We start from the raw sequence: 19,895 nt of genomic DNA, 5'->3' as shown, positions 1-19,895 counted from the left end.
ATTTCTTTGGCTTCTGCTGAACCTATTTCTACTAGAACACCTTCTTCTTAGGCTTAGTTTAATCAGAAGTAGAGTTGGTAGCCTTTCCATTTTGCGAGGAGTGGCACAACTAGCCTTCACTGCGGCACTGTCGCTGTCTGTACAGGTTGATCTATACCAACTCTTTCCTTCCTCTCAAACTTGACACATTCATAGTCATTTATGATCTTTCTTCCATTTGTCTTGGCTCCTGCAGTGTGCCCAAGCCCATGCTTGATTGAAGGGTATCTCCCTTGCTTGAATTGAGGCACTTTTGAATTATTTGCCTTCTTGTCACTTACTTGAGCCTTACCACTCAAGCAACCCTTGCCAATGATCTCATTGAGTCTAGCAATTTTTTTCTTGTTGCCTCCATGTTTTCAAGATTAGTGGAATAAGCATTCAAATCAATATTATAATATTTTTCACTACCTTGACTAGTGGAGGTAGTAGAGGCATCCTTTGCTTTAGAGGGATGTGAGTTGCTATCCTAAAGAATGTTATATTGCAGCTCAAGTTCTTTGTGCTTTTCATCTAAGTCATAATACTTTTTCTTGAGAGAAATATTTTCTTTCTTTGTGATAACATGGTCCCCTTGTTCTTTGGCCAAGGTCTTACGCAAGGATTCCACCTTACTTCTCTCTAATACAAGAGCTTCCTTGCTAGCAATGTAGAGATCCTCTTGTTGGATAAGAGTTTCCTCTCTAGATTCTAGCTTGGCTTGGACACTCTCTAAGTCCTCCATTAGCTTAGTGATGAATAATTTAGTCTTTCTATCCAAACTTTTAGTTATCATGATTATTTCTTCATCACTAGAGTCATCATCACTAGGGCTATCACTAAGATCACTACTAAAGATATCACTAGGAGGTGGAGGCGGAGGAGCTTTGGCCTTGTATTTAGATTTTATCTTCTCACCCTTTGCCATGAGACAAATGTGAGGAGAGTAGTAATCATCATCGGACATGTTGGTGAAGAGTCTTGGTGAAGAAGATGGCTCATGGATAGCAATAGTTGCAACTTTCTCATCTTTTTCACATGAGCTTTCTTTAGTTGAGTCCCATTCATGCCCAATATGAGCCTCTCCCATGTACTTCTTGCTCTTTCTATGGTCGGCCTTCTCCTCTTTCTTGTCCTTCTTGTGTTTGTTGTCCTTGATCTCATATGGACACTTGGCAATAAAGTGATCGGTGCTTCCACAATTGTTGCATGTCCTCTTTTTCTTGTTTGGGAAGCTTCTCTTCACTATCTTGTAGCCTTACTTGTTTAGCCCCTTGTGATACCTCCTCATAAAGAGAGCATCATCATCCACTTTCTCGTATTAGTCATCATCATGTTCACTCTCACTAGAGGATGAGGTAGTCTCTACTCTTTCTTGAACTTGATTGCTTGCTTTGGACTTGCTAGTTGAAGCTTGCTTGTTGGTCTTGGACCAAACCCGGCTCTAGGGGGGGCAGCCTGTGCGACCGCCGAGGGCCCATAAAGATAGGGGGGCCAAGAGCATATAGATAATTAGTAGATATAATTTCCTATTTCTGCTCACAAAAAAATATAATTTCCTATTGTTTGGCATAAGCCTTCCAAATCCTAACAAACATCAGGCCATGCCATACCCTACCTATCCTATTCTACCGCGTAGGCCACGGATCAAGCGAGGAGATAGCATTTCATTTTCCACCGGTGCCGGAGCTTCCTATTCTAGCTCATCAACGTGAACGCGCTATTCTCGTGAGGAGACACCGACTCACCCGAGACTAGTCACCGACTCGCTGGCGCACCGCATACCGGTGGCGTGGTGCCACGACGGCGTTAGCTGCAACTGCATGCAAGGACAATGAACAGCAGATGCGATCATAGTAAGCAACCCCAACACGCCAACCCATGACCGATTAGTATTTTTCAATTTCTAATTTTTTACTTGGATCGTTGAAAGCTAGCGCTAGGGTCATCACCGTATTGAAGCCTATTTTTTCTTATTCCTTTAATTGATTTGTGTATGCACTTTACCCGTATAGATGTAGGGTTATAAAGTTCTAATTCAATCTATTTATTTAGATACATTATATGTTGCCTATGAAGCATTTGTCGGACGCTCAGAAAAGTAAAATATTGAGAAGAATGTTTTGGACCACATCGATCTCTATGTTGTTCTTGAAGATTTTGCATCAAGAAATACCTAAAGACGGCTTTTTACAAGGCAGTGAAGCATTATATTTTTATCTGAAGTAATCATAATAGTTATTGTTCTTTTAATTTTGTTGTTGTACTATCATCATCTTTTACAAACTAAATGCTACAAATTAACTTTTATTATTTGAACTATATATAATAATCTTTATATTAAGAAAATAGATCGATGGACCCTTATCACCTTGCTTGCCCAAGAGCCCTTAAAATTGTAGAGCTAGCCCTGTCTTGCTAGTAGAGCCTTGCATGCTTGATTTGTTGGCCTTGAGAGCTACATCCTTGTTGATCTTGATGTCTTCTAGCTTTGCTTGCAATTCTCTAAGCTTCTTCCTCTCATTTGCTTTTTCTCTTTACATATCAAAGGTCAAGATCCTCTCAAGTACATCATTTGATGTGAAATACTCAAGCTTCTTCTTGTCTCTAATTAGAGTGACTACGGTCTCATTTCTAAGTGAATAAGCTTCCAACATAATCTTGACAACTTTATGATCATCTAGCTCATCACAACCATAGCCTCTAATCTTGCCCACCATTGTCATCAATCGATCAAACATCTCTTGTGGCCCCTATCCATCCAAGATTACAAACCGGTTGAGTTTTGACATCAACAAGTCAATTCTTGCCTTTCTCACTTTGTCAACCCCTTCATGTGCTAGGTGCAAAGTGTCCTATACTTGCTTGGCAACATCAGCTCTAATCACTCTATTGTACTCATCACCATCCAATGCACTAAGCACCACACTTGTGGCTTGACCATTTAGGTGAATGATTCTCATCTCTTCTAGTGTTGGATTCTTAGGATCAACCGGTGGCTCAAATCCATTGTAAACAACCTCCCAAATGCCAGGATGAAGACCTATAAGATAGGCTCTCATCAAGTGCTTCCACTTGGCAAAGTTAGTCCCATTGAAATAAGGTAACTTGCCCATGGGCACATTGATGAAAGACTTACGATCATGGTTAGTCATAGACATAGAAGAATAGTTAAAGGATATGGTGGCATATTTGATGTCATCATTCTTCTTGCCCTTTCATTTCTTATTCTTCTTGCTATGCACTCGGTAGGACTCATCATCATCGCCATCTTTGGAGCTGCTAGATAGCTCACTTGAAGATGCATTGGAGGCTTTTGCTTCTTGTTCCTTCTTCTTTCTTGCTTCTCTTCTTTTTCTTCTAGCTTCTCTTTTGATTCTTTTTTCTTCTTTTCTTGCTTTCTTCTCTTCTAACCGCTGTTGCTCCTTCTTCTTTTTCTCTCTTGCTTCTCTTTTCTCTTTTCTAGCTGCTCTTTTTCTTCTTCTTTCTTCTTCATTTTGAGCTTTTTCGGCATCGGTTGCCTCCAGCTGCGGGAGCATGGAGTTGCTCGCTGTAGAGGCGCTAAGCTCACTACTGTCAGTGAATTGTAGCCCAACATCCTCTGGATTGATGTTGATGGGCTTCACGACACCAGATCCTCCCCCGAGCTCCATACCTCATGCGGTGAAGCGCACATGAGGTAACATGGCTCTGATACCACTTATAGGATCTCTGGTACGCTTAGAGGAGTGGTGAATAGGCCTGTAACAATTCAACTCAAACCGAAGTCAAATTCACCAGCGGCACTGCCGCACTTGCAGAAGAGATTAGTTCACAGTTCAAAATCTACCCAACAAAATTTAGATCGGATAAATTTCTTAGCTTCCTATAGGGTGGTAGATCATAGATCGATAGCTGAAGGTGGTGGGAACACCACACACAAGTAGATCGGCCTTAATCCTAGAAATCACCTCAACAACAATAAGAACACAAGTGTAGCAACACAAGCACAGGATGACATAAGGATTTATCCCGTGATTCCACTCGCCACCAAGGCTTGCCTAAGTCCACATTGTTGAGGTATACCACTAAGGCTTAGGGATTTACAACCCTACATTGTTCTCAAGTCAAGAGAGTGAACTCTTGAGATGAGGGGTGATTTTACTTGCTGCAAGAGGTGGTTACAAACCTCCTGAGGCTACCACATAAGTTGGCAAGCTCATCGGGCGACGCTCTAGCCGGCTAGGAGCCAAGCTCCAAGAGTAACAAACATAACTGCCAGCCAAAACGTGAGCCAAGTGCTCTTTACAGTTTGAAATCAATGGAGATGCTCTCTTATCAAGTTTTGAACCCTTATCCCTCAAGGATTAATGGAAAAATCAATAAATTTGCTTGGGGGCTTGAGGTCAACAATGGAGTGAGTGAGAGAGAGAGCTCCTGCTCTATTTTGAGTGTGTTGAAGTGAGGAAGAAGGGAGCAGGTTGGTTCGTTGTTGTTGGAAAAGAAAGGAAAAGATATATATACCCCCAGGCCCCAATGGTCACTTAAATCACAGATAGCCGTTAGGAAGAAAAAGAAAAGGTATATATACCCCCAGCCCCCAACAGACATTGCACCCAAGAGGTTGGACGGGACGAGGTCTGCGGCCTTGAGGTCGGGCGAGACGAGACCGCCACCAAAGGGTCGGACGAGCCGGAGCCCGCAACCAAAGGGTCAGGCGAGACAAGGTCTGCGGCCTTGAGGTCGGGCGAGACAAGGCCACCACCAAAGGGTCGGGCGAGCCAGAGCCTACGACCAAAGGGTCAGGCGAACCAGAGCCCGCGACCTTAGGGTCGGGCGAGCCAGAGCCCGTGACCTTGGGGTTGGGCGATACGGAGCCCGCGACCTTGGGGTCGAGTGAGACAGAGCCTGCGACCAAAGGGTCGAGCGAGACGGAGCCCGCGACCTTAGGGTCGGGCGAGATGGAGCCCACGACCTTGGGGTCGGATGAGACGGAGCTCGCAACCAAAGAGTCGGACGAATCGAAGCCCGCACCCAAGGGGTCGAGCGAATCGGAGCCCACACCCAAGGGGTCGGGCGAACCGGAGCCCGCACCCAAGGGGTTGGGTGAGTTGGAGCTCGCACCCCGCAAGACAGTAAGGATAATATTAAAGTGTAGACTGTCTTGGCTGTGAATCTGATGATGTATGTGGTTGTTTGAGCACTTGGTAGCATAGATTAGCTTAAGCATTGTGCCCCCTTTATAGTACGGCTTTTTCTATACTTAAATTTAATATATAAAAGAATTTAAACCTCCTTTAAGTTTGAAGTCATCTATATTGTAGTTGGGGGTTCCTCCGTTTCGTGTAGCATCCTCGAATATAAATTCTCATCCCATTAGTTCTCTAATTATGAGGTTATTATCAACAAACCCATAATTAAAGCTTAATTACACTTTTACAACTGGACCCAGGTCCGGATCCATTTCCATCGGGTCCGGATGCTAACAGAGAGGCTCTAGGAAGGAAAATTCCTCCGGACTAGGTCTGGACCCGGCTTCTGGACCCTCCACCACGGTACTGTCTCGCCTGCGCCTTACGCGAATCGCCATGTCGCCCTTTGCTTCACGCGTCGCTACTTCGGACCCTCGACTCTGCGGTCCTGAGTCGCAACGCCCTGGGTCCAGAGCCTAGGCGTGCACAGTCGCTGCAGACCCGTGAGGAAGCGGACCCATGCCAGATGGTCCGAGGAGGCGACACCGCACGGTCTGTAGACACACACACGCGTGCCCCCGAACCACGGCTTCCATCGTCCAACACTCGAACCCACGGAGGACTGAGTCCGGAGCGCACCCGCTTGAGTTTGAGCCACGCGTTCGCGGTCTCCCACACCAGCACCGTGCCGCTGTAATGCACTACTGGGCTAGACCGGCATGTCATAGTGGTCCAAAGCCCACAAACCTGCGTTCGACGTTGTCTAGCGCCGATCCGCTCAGCGCTATGCTTCACATCGTGCCAAAACCGGACCAAGCAAGGGGGGGGTCCGATGGCGCACCACGCCTGAGTCTGATGCCTCCAGGCCGTAGCTCATAAGACCGTGTAGCTCTGATTGGTTAGAGCTGGACTCACCCTCTTCAGGGTCTAGTCCACACCAATTAACCCTGGGCGTTCGGGTTACCCGAATAATTCGGGTCGGGTAGTTCAGGTTTTGGGAAATTCAGGTAATGAACAGTATTACACGATAACAGCCCTGGAAAAACAGTACCCGCAATTTCGGGTTCGGGTTCGGGTATACCCAATATACCCGAAATTATAGAATCACAGCAAACATCACAGAATTTGCATAGAATTTGAACTGGGCAGAATAATTGATAACTGATAAGTTCAAGTTTTCAACCGCAGATAATCACAAACAGTGAAACACTAAGACAGAGGCATAGTTGCATAGCCATAGAGTCACATCTCAGACCTGACATACATGATACTTGCTTAGTAGTCTTGTGCACATGCAACATGCAATGCAAGTGCAAACCACGACACAGTCACAAAGACACGGTTAAAGGCTTCAAGCCTGCTGCCTGCCAACGCATCACACAAGAACAGAAGTTCAAACAAAATAGTGAAACACATCACCCAACTGACACAAGAGCAAGTGACTGTCGAGTGTCCAAAGTCCAGACTCTACTCCTCCATACTCTAGTGGCAGTAATCCAGTTGTAGCTTTCAGAGTTCAGTGCACTCTGCAATAAAAATTGATGGTTGAAATCTGTGCACAGCATATTTCAAAAGAATACTGAATACTCCATTCATACTTGACATATATACCTTTAAGTTTTGGAGGGAGTCGAGGCCTGATTGTTGCTGCTTGGTGTTTGTGACTTGGAGGTGCCGACAGAAGGCTGCTCATTCTTTTTCCCTTTGCCGCCATATTCTTCTATCCACTCTGTAAATGCATGGCGCAGTTACATATTTCATATTGCATACAGTAAATACACAAATGCAAGCAAGTAAGGAAATATGATACCTTTTTCTATTATGGCCAATTCCTCCGTACTCTCCTTTATGTCAACAGTAGGCCTTCGAAGCCAATCCTACATGCATACTAAAGCCTCTAGCATGAATGGAGTAAGAGAGGTACGGAAGTCATCCAAGATACGTCCACCTGTGCTAAAAGCGGACTCTGACGCTACTGTTGTGATGGGTATAGCAAGCACATCACGAGCCATGTGACTCAAAACTGGGAACCTATTTGAATTGACTTTCCACCAACCAAGAATGTCCAGTTTTCATCAATGAAAGTTGCTGTAACAGTCATATATCCATCTTGAACCTGAGAAGTCCAACAATCTGTTGTGAGGCACACTCTCTGACAAGAATCTTTGAAGAACTTCTTCAGTTTGGCTTTCTCTTCAAAGTAATGACGTACAATGTCCCTTGTGCAAGTTCTTCTAGATGGAAATTGGAATCGAGGACATGCTTTGGACATAAATTTCCTAAAGCCAGGCTTCTCACCAAAACAAAAGGGTTGCTCATCTTCTATTACCATCTCAGCAAAGGCTTCTCTAAGTGCTTCTTGATCAAACCTCCAAGTGGTAGGGGCTTCCCCCCGACATGCTTGCAAGGTGCCTTGCTTTGGGTCCTTGTTGAAAACATGAGGATTGCGTTTGCATGTACCAAAGTGTTTCTTCAATGCAGATGTTCCATGTCCCCTTGTGTCAGCCTTGATGTCACGGTGGCAATATTTGCACCTTCCAGCCTTCAAAAGTCCTTTATCGTCCTTGATCTTGATAAAATGTTGCCACATCTCAGACCTTGGTGCCAACTCCTTTCTCTGAGTTTTTTCAGTTTCCTTCTCATCCACATCAATGACCACTTTTTTAGTTCCTTCGGTTTTGCCTTGCTCCTGGGTCTCCAGTGATGGTTGTTCAACTACTGACATTGGCACCATTACCATTGCCTGCTGACTATCAAATTGACTGCCAGTGCCCACTGAATCCATATTATCCTCTGGTTCTGGCATCTACAGAAATAAAAAGAGCACTATAATCAGTCACTAAGACAATAAGTCAAACTAAATCACAGATCATATCAACAGATCATAACAACACATCATAAATCACAGATCATATCAACAGATCATAACAAATCAACTAAATCATGTGCCTCACTGCCTCTGTTAACAATAAATCACAGATCATATAAAAAATCACCATATGATCAGCATCACCATATTATCAAAAACCACATATCATATCAAATAGACAAATAACAGATCCACTCATCTACACTACATAGTACATACATTGCAATTTGCAGAGACAGAGCCACAGCCCACAGATTCAAAAAAAACTAAGGGGAATAGGGCCATAGGGGTTAGGGAATACATACATTGCACGAGGATTCTGATGTGGCAGCCGTCCTTCAATCTTCAAGTAGCCAGGCGCTGGTGTCCCTCTCTAGTCTCTAGTGTCCAGTCTCCGACGAGGTCGACGCGCGGGGACGCGAGGTGTCGTGTGTCGGAGTGAGGTGCAGAGGTGGGCGACGGAGTAAGGGCGGCGTCGACGAGCCGACGACGACTTCGCTCCGCGTCACGCCGTCGCCACACGCGCCCCTTCGGTACCGCTCCGAGAAGGCGAGAACTGGAGTCTGGAGGGCTGGCGGCTAGGTTTTGGAGGATACAGGGAGTGAGGTGAGGATATGAGGTTGCGCTTGCGCTGTTGCCTGTTGGGTTGGGCCGCGCGGGATGTTTGGCCTATTGGGCTCTGACTCAAATTGCGGATAGTTCGGGTACCGGGTGTAATTACCCGAATTACCCAAATTAAAATCGGGTAATAGGAATCACTATCCGAACTAAACATCGGGCACTGCGGGTTCGGGTTTTTCGGGTCCGGGTCCGGGTATTTCGGGTTCGGGTAATGGGTAGCGGGTAATTTGCCCAGAGTGAACACCAATATAGGGTCTGGTCCACGACTTCCTTTTCTTTTTATTTTTCTAACAACTTAAACACTTCAACCTTGTTCCTAAATTGCCAACAACAAAGTGTCTCACCATAGTGCACGTGTGTTAGTATTTTTCTAAGCATTTTTCAAGGGTTAAATGTTAGCACACTAAGTCCTAATGCATATGCATGAATCACTTCAACTGGTGGCACTTGATAACCGTTTTAACTGAGATTCTCCTCTCTTGATAGTATGGCTATCTATCCTAAATCTACTCACATCCACTAAGTGTCTTGAGCGGTAAAATAAAATGCTCCTAACAAATATATCTTTGCCTTGAGCCCATTTTATTTTTCTCTTTCTTCTTTTCCGAGTTTGGAGCATGATCATCATCATCACATGTCCATCACCATCACTATGGACTTCATCTTGCTCCACCACTTGGATTGGACCATCCTATCTAGCCACACACTTAGATGTAAGGATTACTCCAAATAGGTTTCATCAATTAAAAAAAGAAAACTAGGGCTTTCATTCGCTCATCAGGGTCTGGTCCACGGATGGATGCCACACGTCCCCCTTTAAATCCCTCGTGTTAGGATCTCAACGATCATCTCTCAGTCGCGCGAACACTTGAATTATGACCGGACTCACCTGAGCAGCGACCGGACTCGGTGCCACTCAGGGTCCGGTCATTTATAGTAAGCTCCCCGAGCACTAAAATGTGACAGGACTCAGTCCGGTCCTGATGACTGGACTCAGCTGAGGGCTCGGTCCTCACAAACGTTCATAGACGTGCGCCACCGAGGCATGACCGGACGCACCAGCGTTAGGTCCGGTCCTAACGAGTCAAGCAGGGTCCGATCGCATCTAGAAACAAACAGAGAGCTCCCGAGTGCTTCGGACCGAGTCCGGTGTACCCTGACTGGACTCAGCACCTGGGTCCAGTCCTTGCCACGTCACCACCGCACACAGAGCAGCACAGCTGGACTCTGAGAACAGGGTCCAATCACAACTTCTCGTTGGGTCCGGTCATCACTTGGCCCCTTCGGCCTCTGCCCAGGGCATGACCGGACTCGGCCTGTTAGGGTCCTGTCCTGGCAGAGCTAGGGTCTGGTCCTAGACAGTCTCCTCCTTTTCTTTTTCTATCTTCTCAAACACTTCACCCTTGCTTCCAAGTTGCTAACCACAATGTGTATAACCCATGTGCATATGTGTTAGCATTTTCTCAAGTATTTTTTAAGGGTTAATTGTTAGCACACTAGGTCCCTAATGCATATGCAATTATAATTTCACCTAGCGGCACTTGATAACCACTTAACCAAAGATTCTCCCTCTTTATAGTATGGCTATCGATCATATATGTGATCACACTCTTTATAGTGTCTTGATCACCAAAATAAAAACCTATTTGATACCTTTGCCTTGATTAACACTTGGTTTTTGTTTTTCTCTTTCTTCTTTTCTAAGTTAGAGCACTTGATTATCTCTTTTAGTCATCACCATCACCTTGACCATCATCTAGCTCTACCACTTGGACCATCCTCTCTTGTCTACACACTTGGCTCAAGGATTAGTCCATAGGTTTTATCAATTATCCAAAACCAAATTAGGGCTTTCACCGTGTTGTTTTAAGCGATGCATACCTTAACCCATCTAGTTACTTAAAGATTGGTACATGACATGAAGATTAAGTTTCATCTTAACATAGGCACCCTTGCCACCCAAATTTACAATGGATGTAGTGCAATCAAGTGGATTATTTTTGAAATCTAATGACGATACAATGTCATTAGCCCACTTGCAAGGCAATGGTTTACTCTTTCACTACCTGATTGAAGGGGGTAGTACCATTTAATGCTAGGTAAGTATGCAATAATATATATCAAGATTTAACCATGCCTGTCAAATCATAGCTAGAAAAAAACATCACATAGGACTACATCAGCTGCCACATCGTTAAGATAGAATAAGGGATGCACTACATCATTAAATCTATGACATGATTTCTAGACCTATCCTTCAATGTATCTAGAAAAACATAATAACTTATAATTTAAAATACAGGGATAGCAACTAATTCACTAGAAGGGACAAAGCCAATGAGTTGTTACGTAATGGAAACAATTCCATATATTCTTGTCAATATTGAAATTCTAAGTAAATATATTGCTATCAAGTGAATTATTCATGAAACATGCTTTTTCCATTCCAAATTACGAGATGTTTTGGGTTTTCTAGTTTCATAGCTTTTTGCTACGCACCTATATTATGTCTAGATACGCAGTATAAGCTATGAATCTAGAAATGACAAAACGACTTATAATTTGGGACGTGAAAATAACAGTAGCCATAGGTCACGTGCTACTAGACAGCAACGATCGCAGCATTTACGAATTACGACACATTGAGAGAGAGAAGGCAACAGACCCCCCTCTCACTCGAGGCACATGACGTGAGTGACGGTGTATTTGGGCGGCCCAACGCCCGCAAGCCGCCGCATTTCAGCCCACGCAAACCAAACCAGGCGAAACCCCGGCACCCGTGCGCCAGCCAGCCAGAGACTCCCAAACCGACCGGGCGGCGATGGTGTCGGACTCGGAGCTGGTGGAGCGGCTGCAGGAGGTGCTGCGGTCGTCGGACCTCAACACCACGACCACCGCTGCCCTGCGCCGCCGCCTCGAGGAGGACTTCGGCGCCGACCTCTCCCACAAGAAGGCCTTCATCCGGGAGCAGGTCGACCTCTTCCTCGCCGAGGTCGCCGCCAAGGCCGAGCCGGAGGAGCCCAAGGAGGAGGAGCCCGAGGAGGCGCCGGTGCCTAAGGAGGAGGAGCCGCAGGCGGAGGCGGAGGAGGGAGAGGGGGTGGAGGAGGAGGGCGAGGGGGAGGATGAGGAAGAGGAGGACGAGGACGAAGACGAGGATGGGGATAGCAGCGGCGCCCGGAAGAAGCAGCGGTGAGGGGCTTTTGCTCTCCGTCTCTCTCCCTTTGCATTTGCTGCTTCGTTTAGGATTCTGTGATGCGTCGTTTGGGCGAATCGTGAGGGAATGGCACCGTGCGTTTGTGGTGTGATTGTCGATGCGAATAGTGATGGGGATTCGAGGGTTCAGCTCGGCATTCCTTCCTGGAGGATTCTGGATTGCACAGTAGGAAATGGTTGTTTGTTTAGCGTCGGTGGTGTGATTTTTGGCCCGGATATTGTAAGATGTCGCGTGCCTTTGGTATTGCTTGTTTACCGCATGAAGCTGGTTATTTTATTTTTTGCGACTTTAGTGCAATCTAGCAGCTGATTTATGGTGTTTTCTGCTTTATGTGACTCAGTTTTTCTTACTTCCAGATTTGTCATGGAAATGCCAAAAGAAGCACCTGTCCTTGCATATTTTGTGGTTTATGGCTTGCATAGCCTAATTAGGATGGTCTAGAAATGATTGTTCTTGTGCGAGATTGGTGAATTTGTGTTCTTCTGTCTTGTTTCTCGCACCTCCCACCTTCCGGCTTCCGTAGATTTTTATGTTTCACGCAAGCTAGAATATTGCCACAACTATCTCCCAACCCATTTGGTGAATTTCTTGTGCTAAACTCCATGAATGTTGCTAATTTCTTCATGAAGCATAATATCCTTGTAAGGGCTTGTTTGGCTGCACATCAATCCACCCCAATCTACATGGGTTGGGAGGCATTAGGGTGAGAAATTAACTAATTTTCCACCCTAATATCGCCCAACCCATGTGGATTATGATGGATTGTTGTGCAGCCAAACAAGCCCTAAAGTAGACATGCTGTGACTATTTCACTCCTGCTTTTTGTACCCTCTGAGTAGTTTCATTTACATCCTAAAGGGACTCACTGCACTCTTGTGTGCGCCGGACTCACTACACTCTGTGTGCGCTGGATATTCTCCCTTATAAGGGCTGGAGATGTCATGTGGGGTACATAACCTCTGCTAGGCACAGTAGGTCTGACAAAGTCGCTGCATCTTCGGAAAACCAGTCCAGAGTTAAGTTAGCTAATTTTAGATTGAGATTGGTAACCATATCTTATCACTGGTGTGTTGGAAAGTTATTTCTTTATGGAGCCCAAGTCGGATTGGAAATTTATCCCTAAATGGCATTATGCAAGCCAACCAAGCTTCAATTCATCATCTTAGTCTCCTCCTCAGCCCTGCCTAGGTGGTGCAGTAGTTGATCCCAGCACCTCAGCAGCGCTGACAAGGTTCAGGGAGATGCCCAGAATATTGCCACAACTATCTCTTGCTATCTCATCAACAAATAAATCCCAACACATGACATGAAGTGTGAAAACTTAGCTATTTGGATTTGCTTGGAGCCTTGGATATCTTCAAAGATGACATGAGTTATGGAATGTTGTATTCATGTCTGTTCCTTTTTACTATGGTACATTGAAAGGTTGCACTGGTGTTTGTTAATTCCACAAACTCAACGAACTGTTATTTCGATTTTGATTACGATGGAATATCGTACTCCTGGTACTAGTATCTTTAAAGTTCATTAACAGGATAGCCTATCAGTGGCTATCATCCATACTAGTTAGTTTTAATTCGATTCTCATTTTTCATTCCTTTTTTTCACTATATTCTTTGATAACTCAGGATTCAGGATCACAATGGAGTATTTCTTAAATATGTGGGACATTGGTAGTTCTAATACCGTTGGCGTTGGGTTTATTATAGATATTTGTTCTCAGTTTTTACCCACCTGAATCTTTGTTTACCATTATTCCTGTGCTTATAGTTACTTTGGAACTTTAGTCTTACATGGCTTATAAGATTAGAATCCAACTTATCATGACAGCATGCATATTTGTGTCATATTTCTTGACAGTTTAAACTGTTAAACAGGTTTACTTTACACATGTGCACAACTTTTCTTATTGGTAATTCTGGTTCTTTCTGTATAATCACATCGTGTTAAATAGGGGTAATGATGGCAAGAAAAGGGGTGGTGGCTTTACAAAATTATGCAGTCTTTCCCCGGCACTTCAAGAGTTTGTCGGCGCCTCTGAGTTAGCCAGGACAGAGGTAAACACCGTTACCTGATTACTGTCCTATGTCTATCTTGCATTGGATGAGTGATACCAATTAATCATGAAGAGGATAATATCACTGACTTCTTTCTTGCTGTGCTTGTTTGCTTTCAGGTTGTCAAGAAGCTTTGGGCATATATTCGAGAAAATAATCTGCAAGACCAAAACAATAGGAGGAAGATTTTGCCCGATGAGAGATTGAAGAAGATCTTCAATGTCAATTCGATTGATATGTTCCAAATGAATAAAGCTTTGACCAAGCATATCTGGCCATTGAATTCTGAGGGTACTGATCCATTGTACACTAATTATGTGTGTACCAGTCTCCATGTCTGGAGCTAGTAGAGTTGCTGTGGAATGTTAAAAAGGAAATGAACATAGAAAAAGTCCCAGAAGGAAAATAATGAACAAGGAAGGCTGTATTATCGACAAAGATGTTCACATCTAGGAAGAAAAATGCAAATCTGAACTTGATTGAGCCATTAAAAAACTCTTTATGTGGACACTTATAAAAAACATTTCATGTGAGCTTAAATTCTTCCTGGTTTGTTTCCCAGCTTTGTTTATTGGTTTAGTTAAGCATAGTGCCATTTAACATGTTTGCACAAGAGTAAAATAATGAGCTCCATGTTCCATGCCCCATGATGATTAGATTATTTTTATCAACTGTTTTGGCTAACCTATCTCTATTTTATTAACACTCACCAGTTCTAGCTCCAAAGTACTAATTTGACTATGATTTGCCAGGTCCTGTCTCTCCTGACAGATCAACACCCAAAGAGAAGCCACAAAAGAGAGACAGGAATGAAGGTTAGACATATATATGTGTCTTAACACAATCATGAGTTTCTGTTCTCACCAGCCTGTTGATGAAATATCCTTTGCAGGAAAGAAGCAAAAGGGTGGCTCTTCAGGAGCTGGATCTGGTCTTCTTGTGCCCCTTCAACTTTCGGATGATTTAGTGAAATTTATCGGCACTGGTGAGAGCATGTTATCACGATCTGATGTTGTGAAGAAAATGTGGGACTACATAAAAGAGAACAACCTACAGGTAAATTCCTTCCCCTGGATACCGTGTTGCTGTTTTTGCCATCAATGTGAAATGCTTAGCCTTATCAATACATATTGATAGAGTGGTTCAGTTGTTCAAGCTGGAGACTCTTTTTTGTGAACCTTAAGGCTTCTTTTCATGATTGAATATGCATACCATATGATATGCTGTTTTTTTATTGTACTCTTGCATTATGTAATTATTATATGTGGGGTTGTATTTGGAATTCGAGCTATATGAGGGCAGAGAAACTATAACTTTTGGATCCACTGTTATCATGAAATAGTATAGAGCATATGAACTCATGAAATTGTTACGCAGTGAATGATATTGCCCTGCTAAGGGCTAAGGCTAACAACTTCCTAGTATATAGTTTATTACCCTGGTCTAGATCATCTGCAAGTACTGTATAATCTACTACTATATTCTTATTCATTATTCACTAGGCAATGCGTAGAAGCCACCTCAGCAGATGCTCTAGAGTAGCTAATACTCGAGTTCTATTTTCTTTCAGGCCCTTTTTTTTTATTTCAGTCGCCTTCTAGAAATAGGCTGTATGCCTATCCACTATGGCCAATAGCCAGAGTTCTAAATTGCAGCAGCAACCAGCCCATTACTGTCAGTAACTGGAAAAATCCCTGTGGGTAGCAGGGATGGAAAATTCTAGGGCACTTTTGACATGTTATGTTGGACTTCTTGAAAACTGTTGTGAAAGAAAATAAGAGAACAGAATGCAGTGAGATGTCTCCTGGCTCCCAGCAAAGGTCTGGGAAATTATTGAAAACAGACTTTCAAAACCCTTATTACAGTACTGGCGTTATAGCCTTGTAGGTTTGAGCTTTCATGGGCCACAGCCCAACCAAATTGTATTTGCAAGTGTTAGTTTACCATTAACCATTCTATGGTTCTTCTGCAGCCTCATGCCTAGTGTCACTTGTTGGACATTCAAATAAGTGGCGCATAACTCAGCAGACTGATGTATGATTGGTCTAGGTAGAGGAATTCACCCTTTTTAGGCCCCGTTCGCTTTGCTGAAAAAAACAAGCCGAAACACTGTTCTGGCTGATTTGTTGTGAGAGAAAAACACTGTTCCGGCTGAAAAAACAAGTTGAAAAGTACGGATTATAAGAGATATGCTGTGAACTTGTCTTCTCAAATAGTCACTGAATAGCCAAACCCAAGTACCCTTGTGTGCCATTATAAGTTTGTTGCAAGAATTAGCATGCATCATGATTGAATATGTAGGCATTTGTTGCCATATACTCCCTCCGTCCTTGAATAAATCAACTTCTGTAGTTGTCCTAAGTCAAACATTTTTACGTTTGACTGAATTTATAGAAAAAAACTTATATTTATGACACAAAATTAGTATAGTTAGATATGACATGAAATATATTTTCATACTATACTTCTTTTTCTGTCATAGATGTTAGTACTCTTTTGTATAAAATTGGTCAAACTTAAGAAAGTTTGACTTAGGACAACTCTAGAAGTTGATTTATCAAGGGACTTAGGGAGTATATTGCAACAGTCAAGGAACATCAGCTCAGTAGCAACACAAAGATCAAATCTTAGGAAGTAATGTTGCAATCGGTGATGTTCTCGTAAATAATATCAGGGGTGTTTCTGCAGATGCATTGTCATTAGGGTGTCAGCCACAAGGTAGGATTGCATCCCTTGTCTCCTTAACCTATATATAGGCTGGTAGGATATGCACTTCTCCATTTTTGTTTTATCTTCTAACTCATTCTTTTTTTGTGTGTGGGAAAGGGACTACTTGATTAGTTCAGGAAAACTACATTCGCTTCGAGTAACTTTGTAATACAGACTGGTGCTTATGGCCGCCACACTGCACGATGCATCGTTCATCTAGCTAATTGAACTAATTCATGAGCTACTCTATTGCACTCCCTTAATATCTCTCTGGAAGGTGATTTGTTGAAAATGCCACACCAGTGTGATCTGACTCTCCATCGATGTCAAACAATATGTCGATACCACACTTGCACAATCCAACTAAAGTTTAGTCAGTTTCTACACCCACTCCGCAGCAAGCTGCAGTGTTTCTTAAGAAGCTATAACTTCTACTTCTTCAGCACAAGCACACTCACTAACTGACCAGGTTGAAAGAGCTATCTGTCGATCATGATAAAGGATTATAAAACCAACACTTGCATCTCCTCCTGATGAAGCGATGAGCTCCATGTCCATTCACCTTAATCCATTCCAACTATTCAGACGCCTAATTCAAGATGAAATTTTTTGTTTGCAGTGCACCACAGACAATTTTGTCATGTCTATTCTTGTGTTAAACTGTTAACTAGTTGATCTGTTAAAAAGAAAAAGGTGGTCTCGATGGCGAATATTTTATATTATTTGTATTTTCCGTCTTTTGGATGCTAGTTTCCAGTCCAACCAATTTTCAATGTTGTTTTCCTAAATTTCAATCTCAGTGATGCACTGATGCTGCTGAGCTGCATTCTTCTTTGCATTCCAATTAACAAAGCCCTGGGGAAAAGTCTTTTACTAAACATTTCAAATCGAATAAATCTGGGCTGGAAAATCAAGGCACTGATTGAGTTGAACAAATCTGGCCCTGGAGTTTATCTGTTTCTCTGTTTGTTTAGCTCACCATTTGTTCATGTATTTGCACGTGCCCCAGAATTATTTGGAGTTCGTAGTCATTGAGATTGATCCTATGGAAATAGTAGTAAGGAAGACTGAACTAATCCTATCATTATGTTTCCTATGTCTTGTGCTTATTCCTTTGAATAATATCAATCCTGTTTTTAATTGCTTTCCTCCTTTCTATGGTGGTAGGATCCATCTGATCGGAGGAAAATAATCTGCGATGAGAAACTGAAGGACCTATTAGGAGTTGAAACGTTCACCGGCTTTACTGTTTCGAAGCTGCTTGCCCCTCATTTTACCAAGACGAAGTAGCAACCTGCCATCCAGATCTTCTAAAACCCAAAAGGCTGGGTGATTTTGTTTTGCAGAATGTGTAATCATGGAACAGTTAGGAGCTGTGTGAGTGGTGTGAAATTTTTAACTTGTGGGAGTCGATGGCACTTTACGAACATTACCAGTAAAGTAGGTTCCTCAATGTCTAATGAAGTTATCAACTGTTTACTAACCGCTCTGCGCTCTCTGAAAATGTAGGGACATAAAATTATCTGTGTGGCTTCAAGTGCGTTCTTTCTGAGTTTATGGGCCACCATGTTTATGCTCAGGGTTGGGGATGATATTGTTTGGTCTCCTCAAATGACCCACTAGTGGTCATGGAGCCGTAAAGGCAAAGAAGAGCACTAGCGCTTGTCTCTTAGGATTTCAGGGTTTTCCACTTTTCAGTGAATCTTTCATCCTTTTAGCTTCTGATATGGATGAAGTTTGTAGCAGTAGTGCAACCACTTTTTTCTGTTTCTTCCCACTGACTTGGTACTGGTTGCTTTGCTCCTCCATTTGTTTAGAGGACATCAGGTTATTTTGTATGGGTCACCTAAACTGCAGCTGTTTTTGTCATGTGGATGGCATGTCAAAGTGGGTCAACGTTGCAACGTTTCTGTAACGCTATTTGCACCGTTTTCACCTACTGACACCATCTACCGGGTAGTTCAGTTTCTTCGTTCGATTGTGGTCAGATTCCGGGATTTTTCGGTTCCGAGGGGTACACACTGCACGGGCAGAATGTGAATCTGTAAGGTCGGAGTCTCTTCTGTTTTAGCTGTTTGGTTGTGCGGCGTGGTCTCCTGTCATTGTCGTAGTCAGGTGGCGGTTGCCGGGATCCGTCCATTTGAGGTGGGGTCACTGGACTCTTGGATAGACTCTGGACCGAACTCGAGCGTCCTCCTCATGCCCTTGTGCAATCGAATCTCCAATTCTTCTTGATTCATTTATATTTTATTTATTGTCTTGGTCGGATTTCTTAATAAATTGCTGCGAAGCTGACATAAACTGCCAAAAGTCTCGATGTGATGCTAACATGAACGGTAGGTTTCTTATCCTCATGTTTGCTGGCGATTTGAGTGAAGCTGATGACCCAATTTTCTGGTTCTCATGTGAAAGCTGATGGCCCCTGAGACCGAGAGACGCGAGGAATAGAGGCAGCAGAGCAGAGCACAAAGACGTCCCCGTCGAGCTGCACGGGATTCTAGCGCGCGTGGCGTGGCGTCGCGTCGGTGTCCATCGCTAAAGATTGGGCAAGATTCTAACCAACCGAGCCGGGCGTCAGGGCGTAAGGCAACGTGCATTGTTGGTTTGGCTGATAAGCCATGACTGAAAGTACTGTTAACTGATTTGTCGTGAGAGAAAAATACCGTTCGTTGGTCGAAAAAGTATGACTTATAAATTAAGCGAACATGGCAAAAAAGAAGGAAAGAAAGATCTGGGGAGAGATCGGCGAAGGGATTGGTGCTGAGTGCCGTGTGGCCCGTGCACCCGTCCCTGTCGCCCAGATGGCCTCCGGATTGGCTCACATCGTCTGCTTCCGGTAAAATTCACGCGACGACGGCCTAAAAAATGTTTCAGATTCTCGAGTCTCAGCTATCTGCTCCACTGGACTGACCAGAGTAGTCTCAAAATTGTTCGATGATATTACTCCGATTCTGAGAAGACTACAAAGCTGAAATTTTCTGTAGCAGAAATCCATGATTTCAGAAAGTGTCGAGTACTGTTGGATCGCCTGATCTTTCGACGTCGTGAAATTCGAGCGTTCCAAAGAAGAATTTATATATGGTGACGCGCAATTGTGAGTCTTCGAGTGACACAAGCACCAGCCAGTGGGTTTACATGCCTTTTGTTCAGTCTTCACAAGGTGACTCTGCACCAACTAGAATAGTGGGGCAAAAGAGAGGGTCAAAAATATCGGGGGACCAGGCACAGGCAGGAAG

The 19,895-nt window shown here is 43.7% G+C and overlaps 1 protein-coding gene across 1 annotated transcript; it reads left to right on the top strand.

Annotated features, from left to right (window-relative positions):
- The first annotated feature begins 11,413 nt into the window (after window positions 1–11,413).
- Window positions 11,414–18,507, top strand: LOC136517371 (upstream activation factor subunit spp27-like). The gene is made up of 6 exons (XM_066510925.1): window positions 11,414–11,868; window positions 13,848–13,950; window positions 14,070–14,241; window positions 14,703–14,765; window positions 14,843–15,006; window positions 17,827–18,507. Exons 1-6 carry the CDS (start codon window positions 11,501–11,503, stop codon window positions 17,947–17,949), a joined length of 993 nt encoding a protein of 330 aa, XP_066367022.1. The 5' UTR covers window positions 11,414–11,500; the 3' UTR covers window positions 17,950–18,507.
- The last annotated feature ends 1,388 nt before the right edge of the window (window positions 18,508–19,895 follow it).

Source organism: Miscanthus floridulus, chromosome 2 (genome assembly GCF_019320115.1).
Source record: "Miscanthus floridulus cultivar M001 chromosome 2, ASM1932011v1, whole genome shotgun sequence".
NCBI classification, from domain to species: Eukaryota; Viridiplantae; Streptophyta; class Magnoliopsida; order Poales; family Poaceae; genus Miscanthus; species Miscanthus floridulus.
Note: the sequence above shows the minus strand (reverse complement) of the source record. Positions and strands in the feature narration are given on the sequence as shown.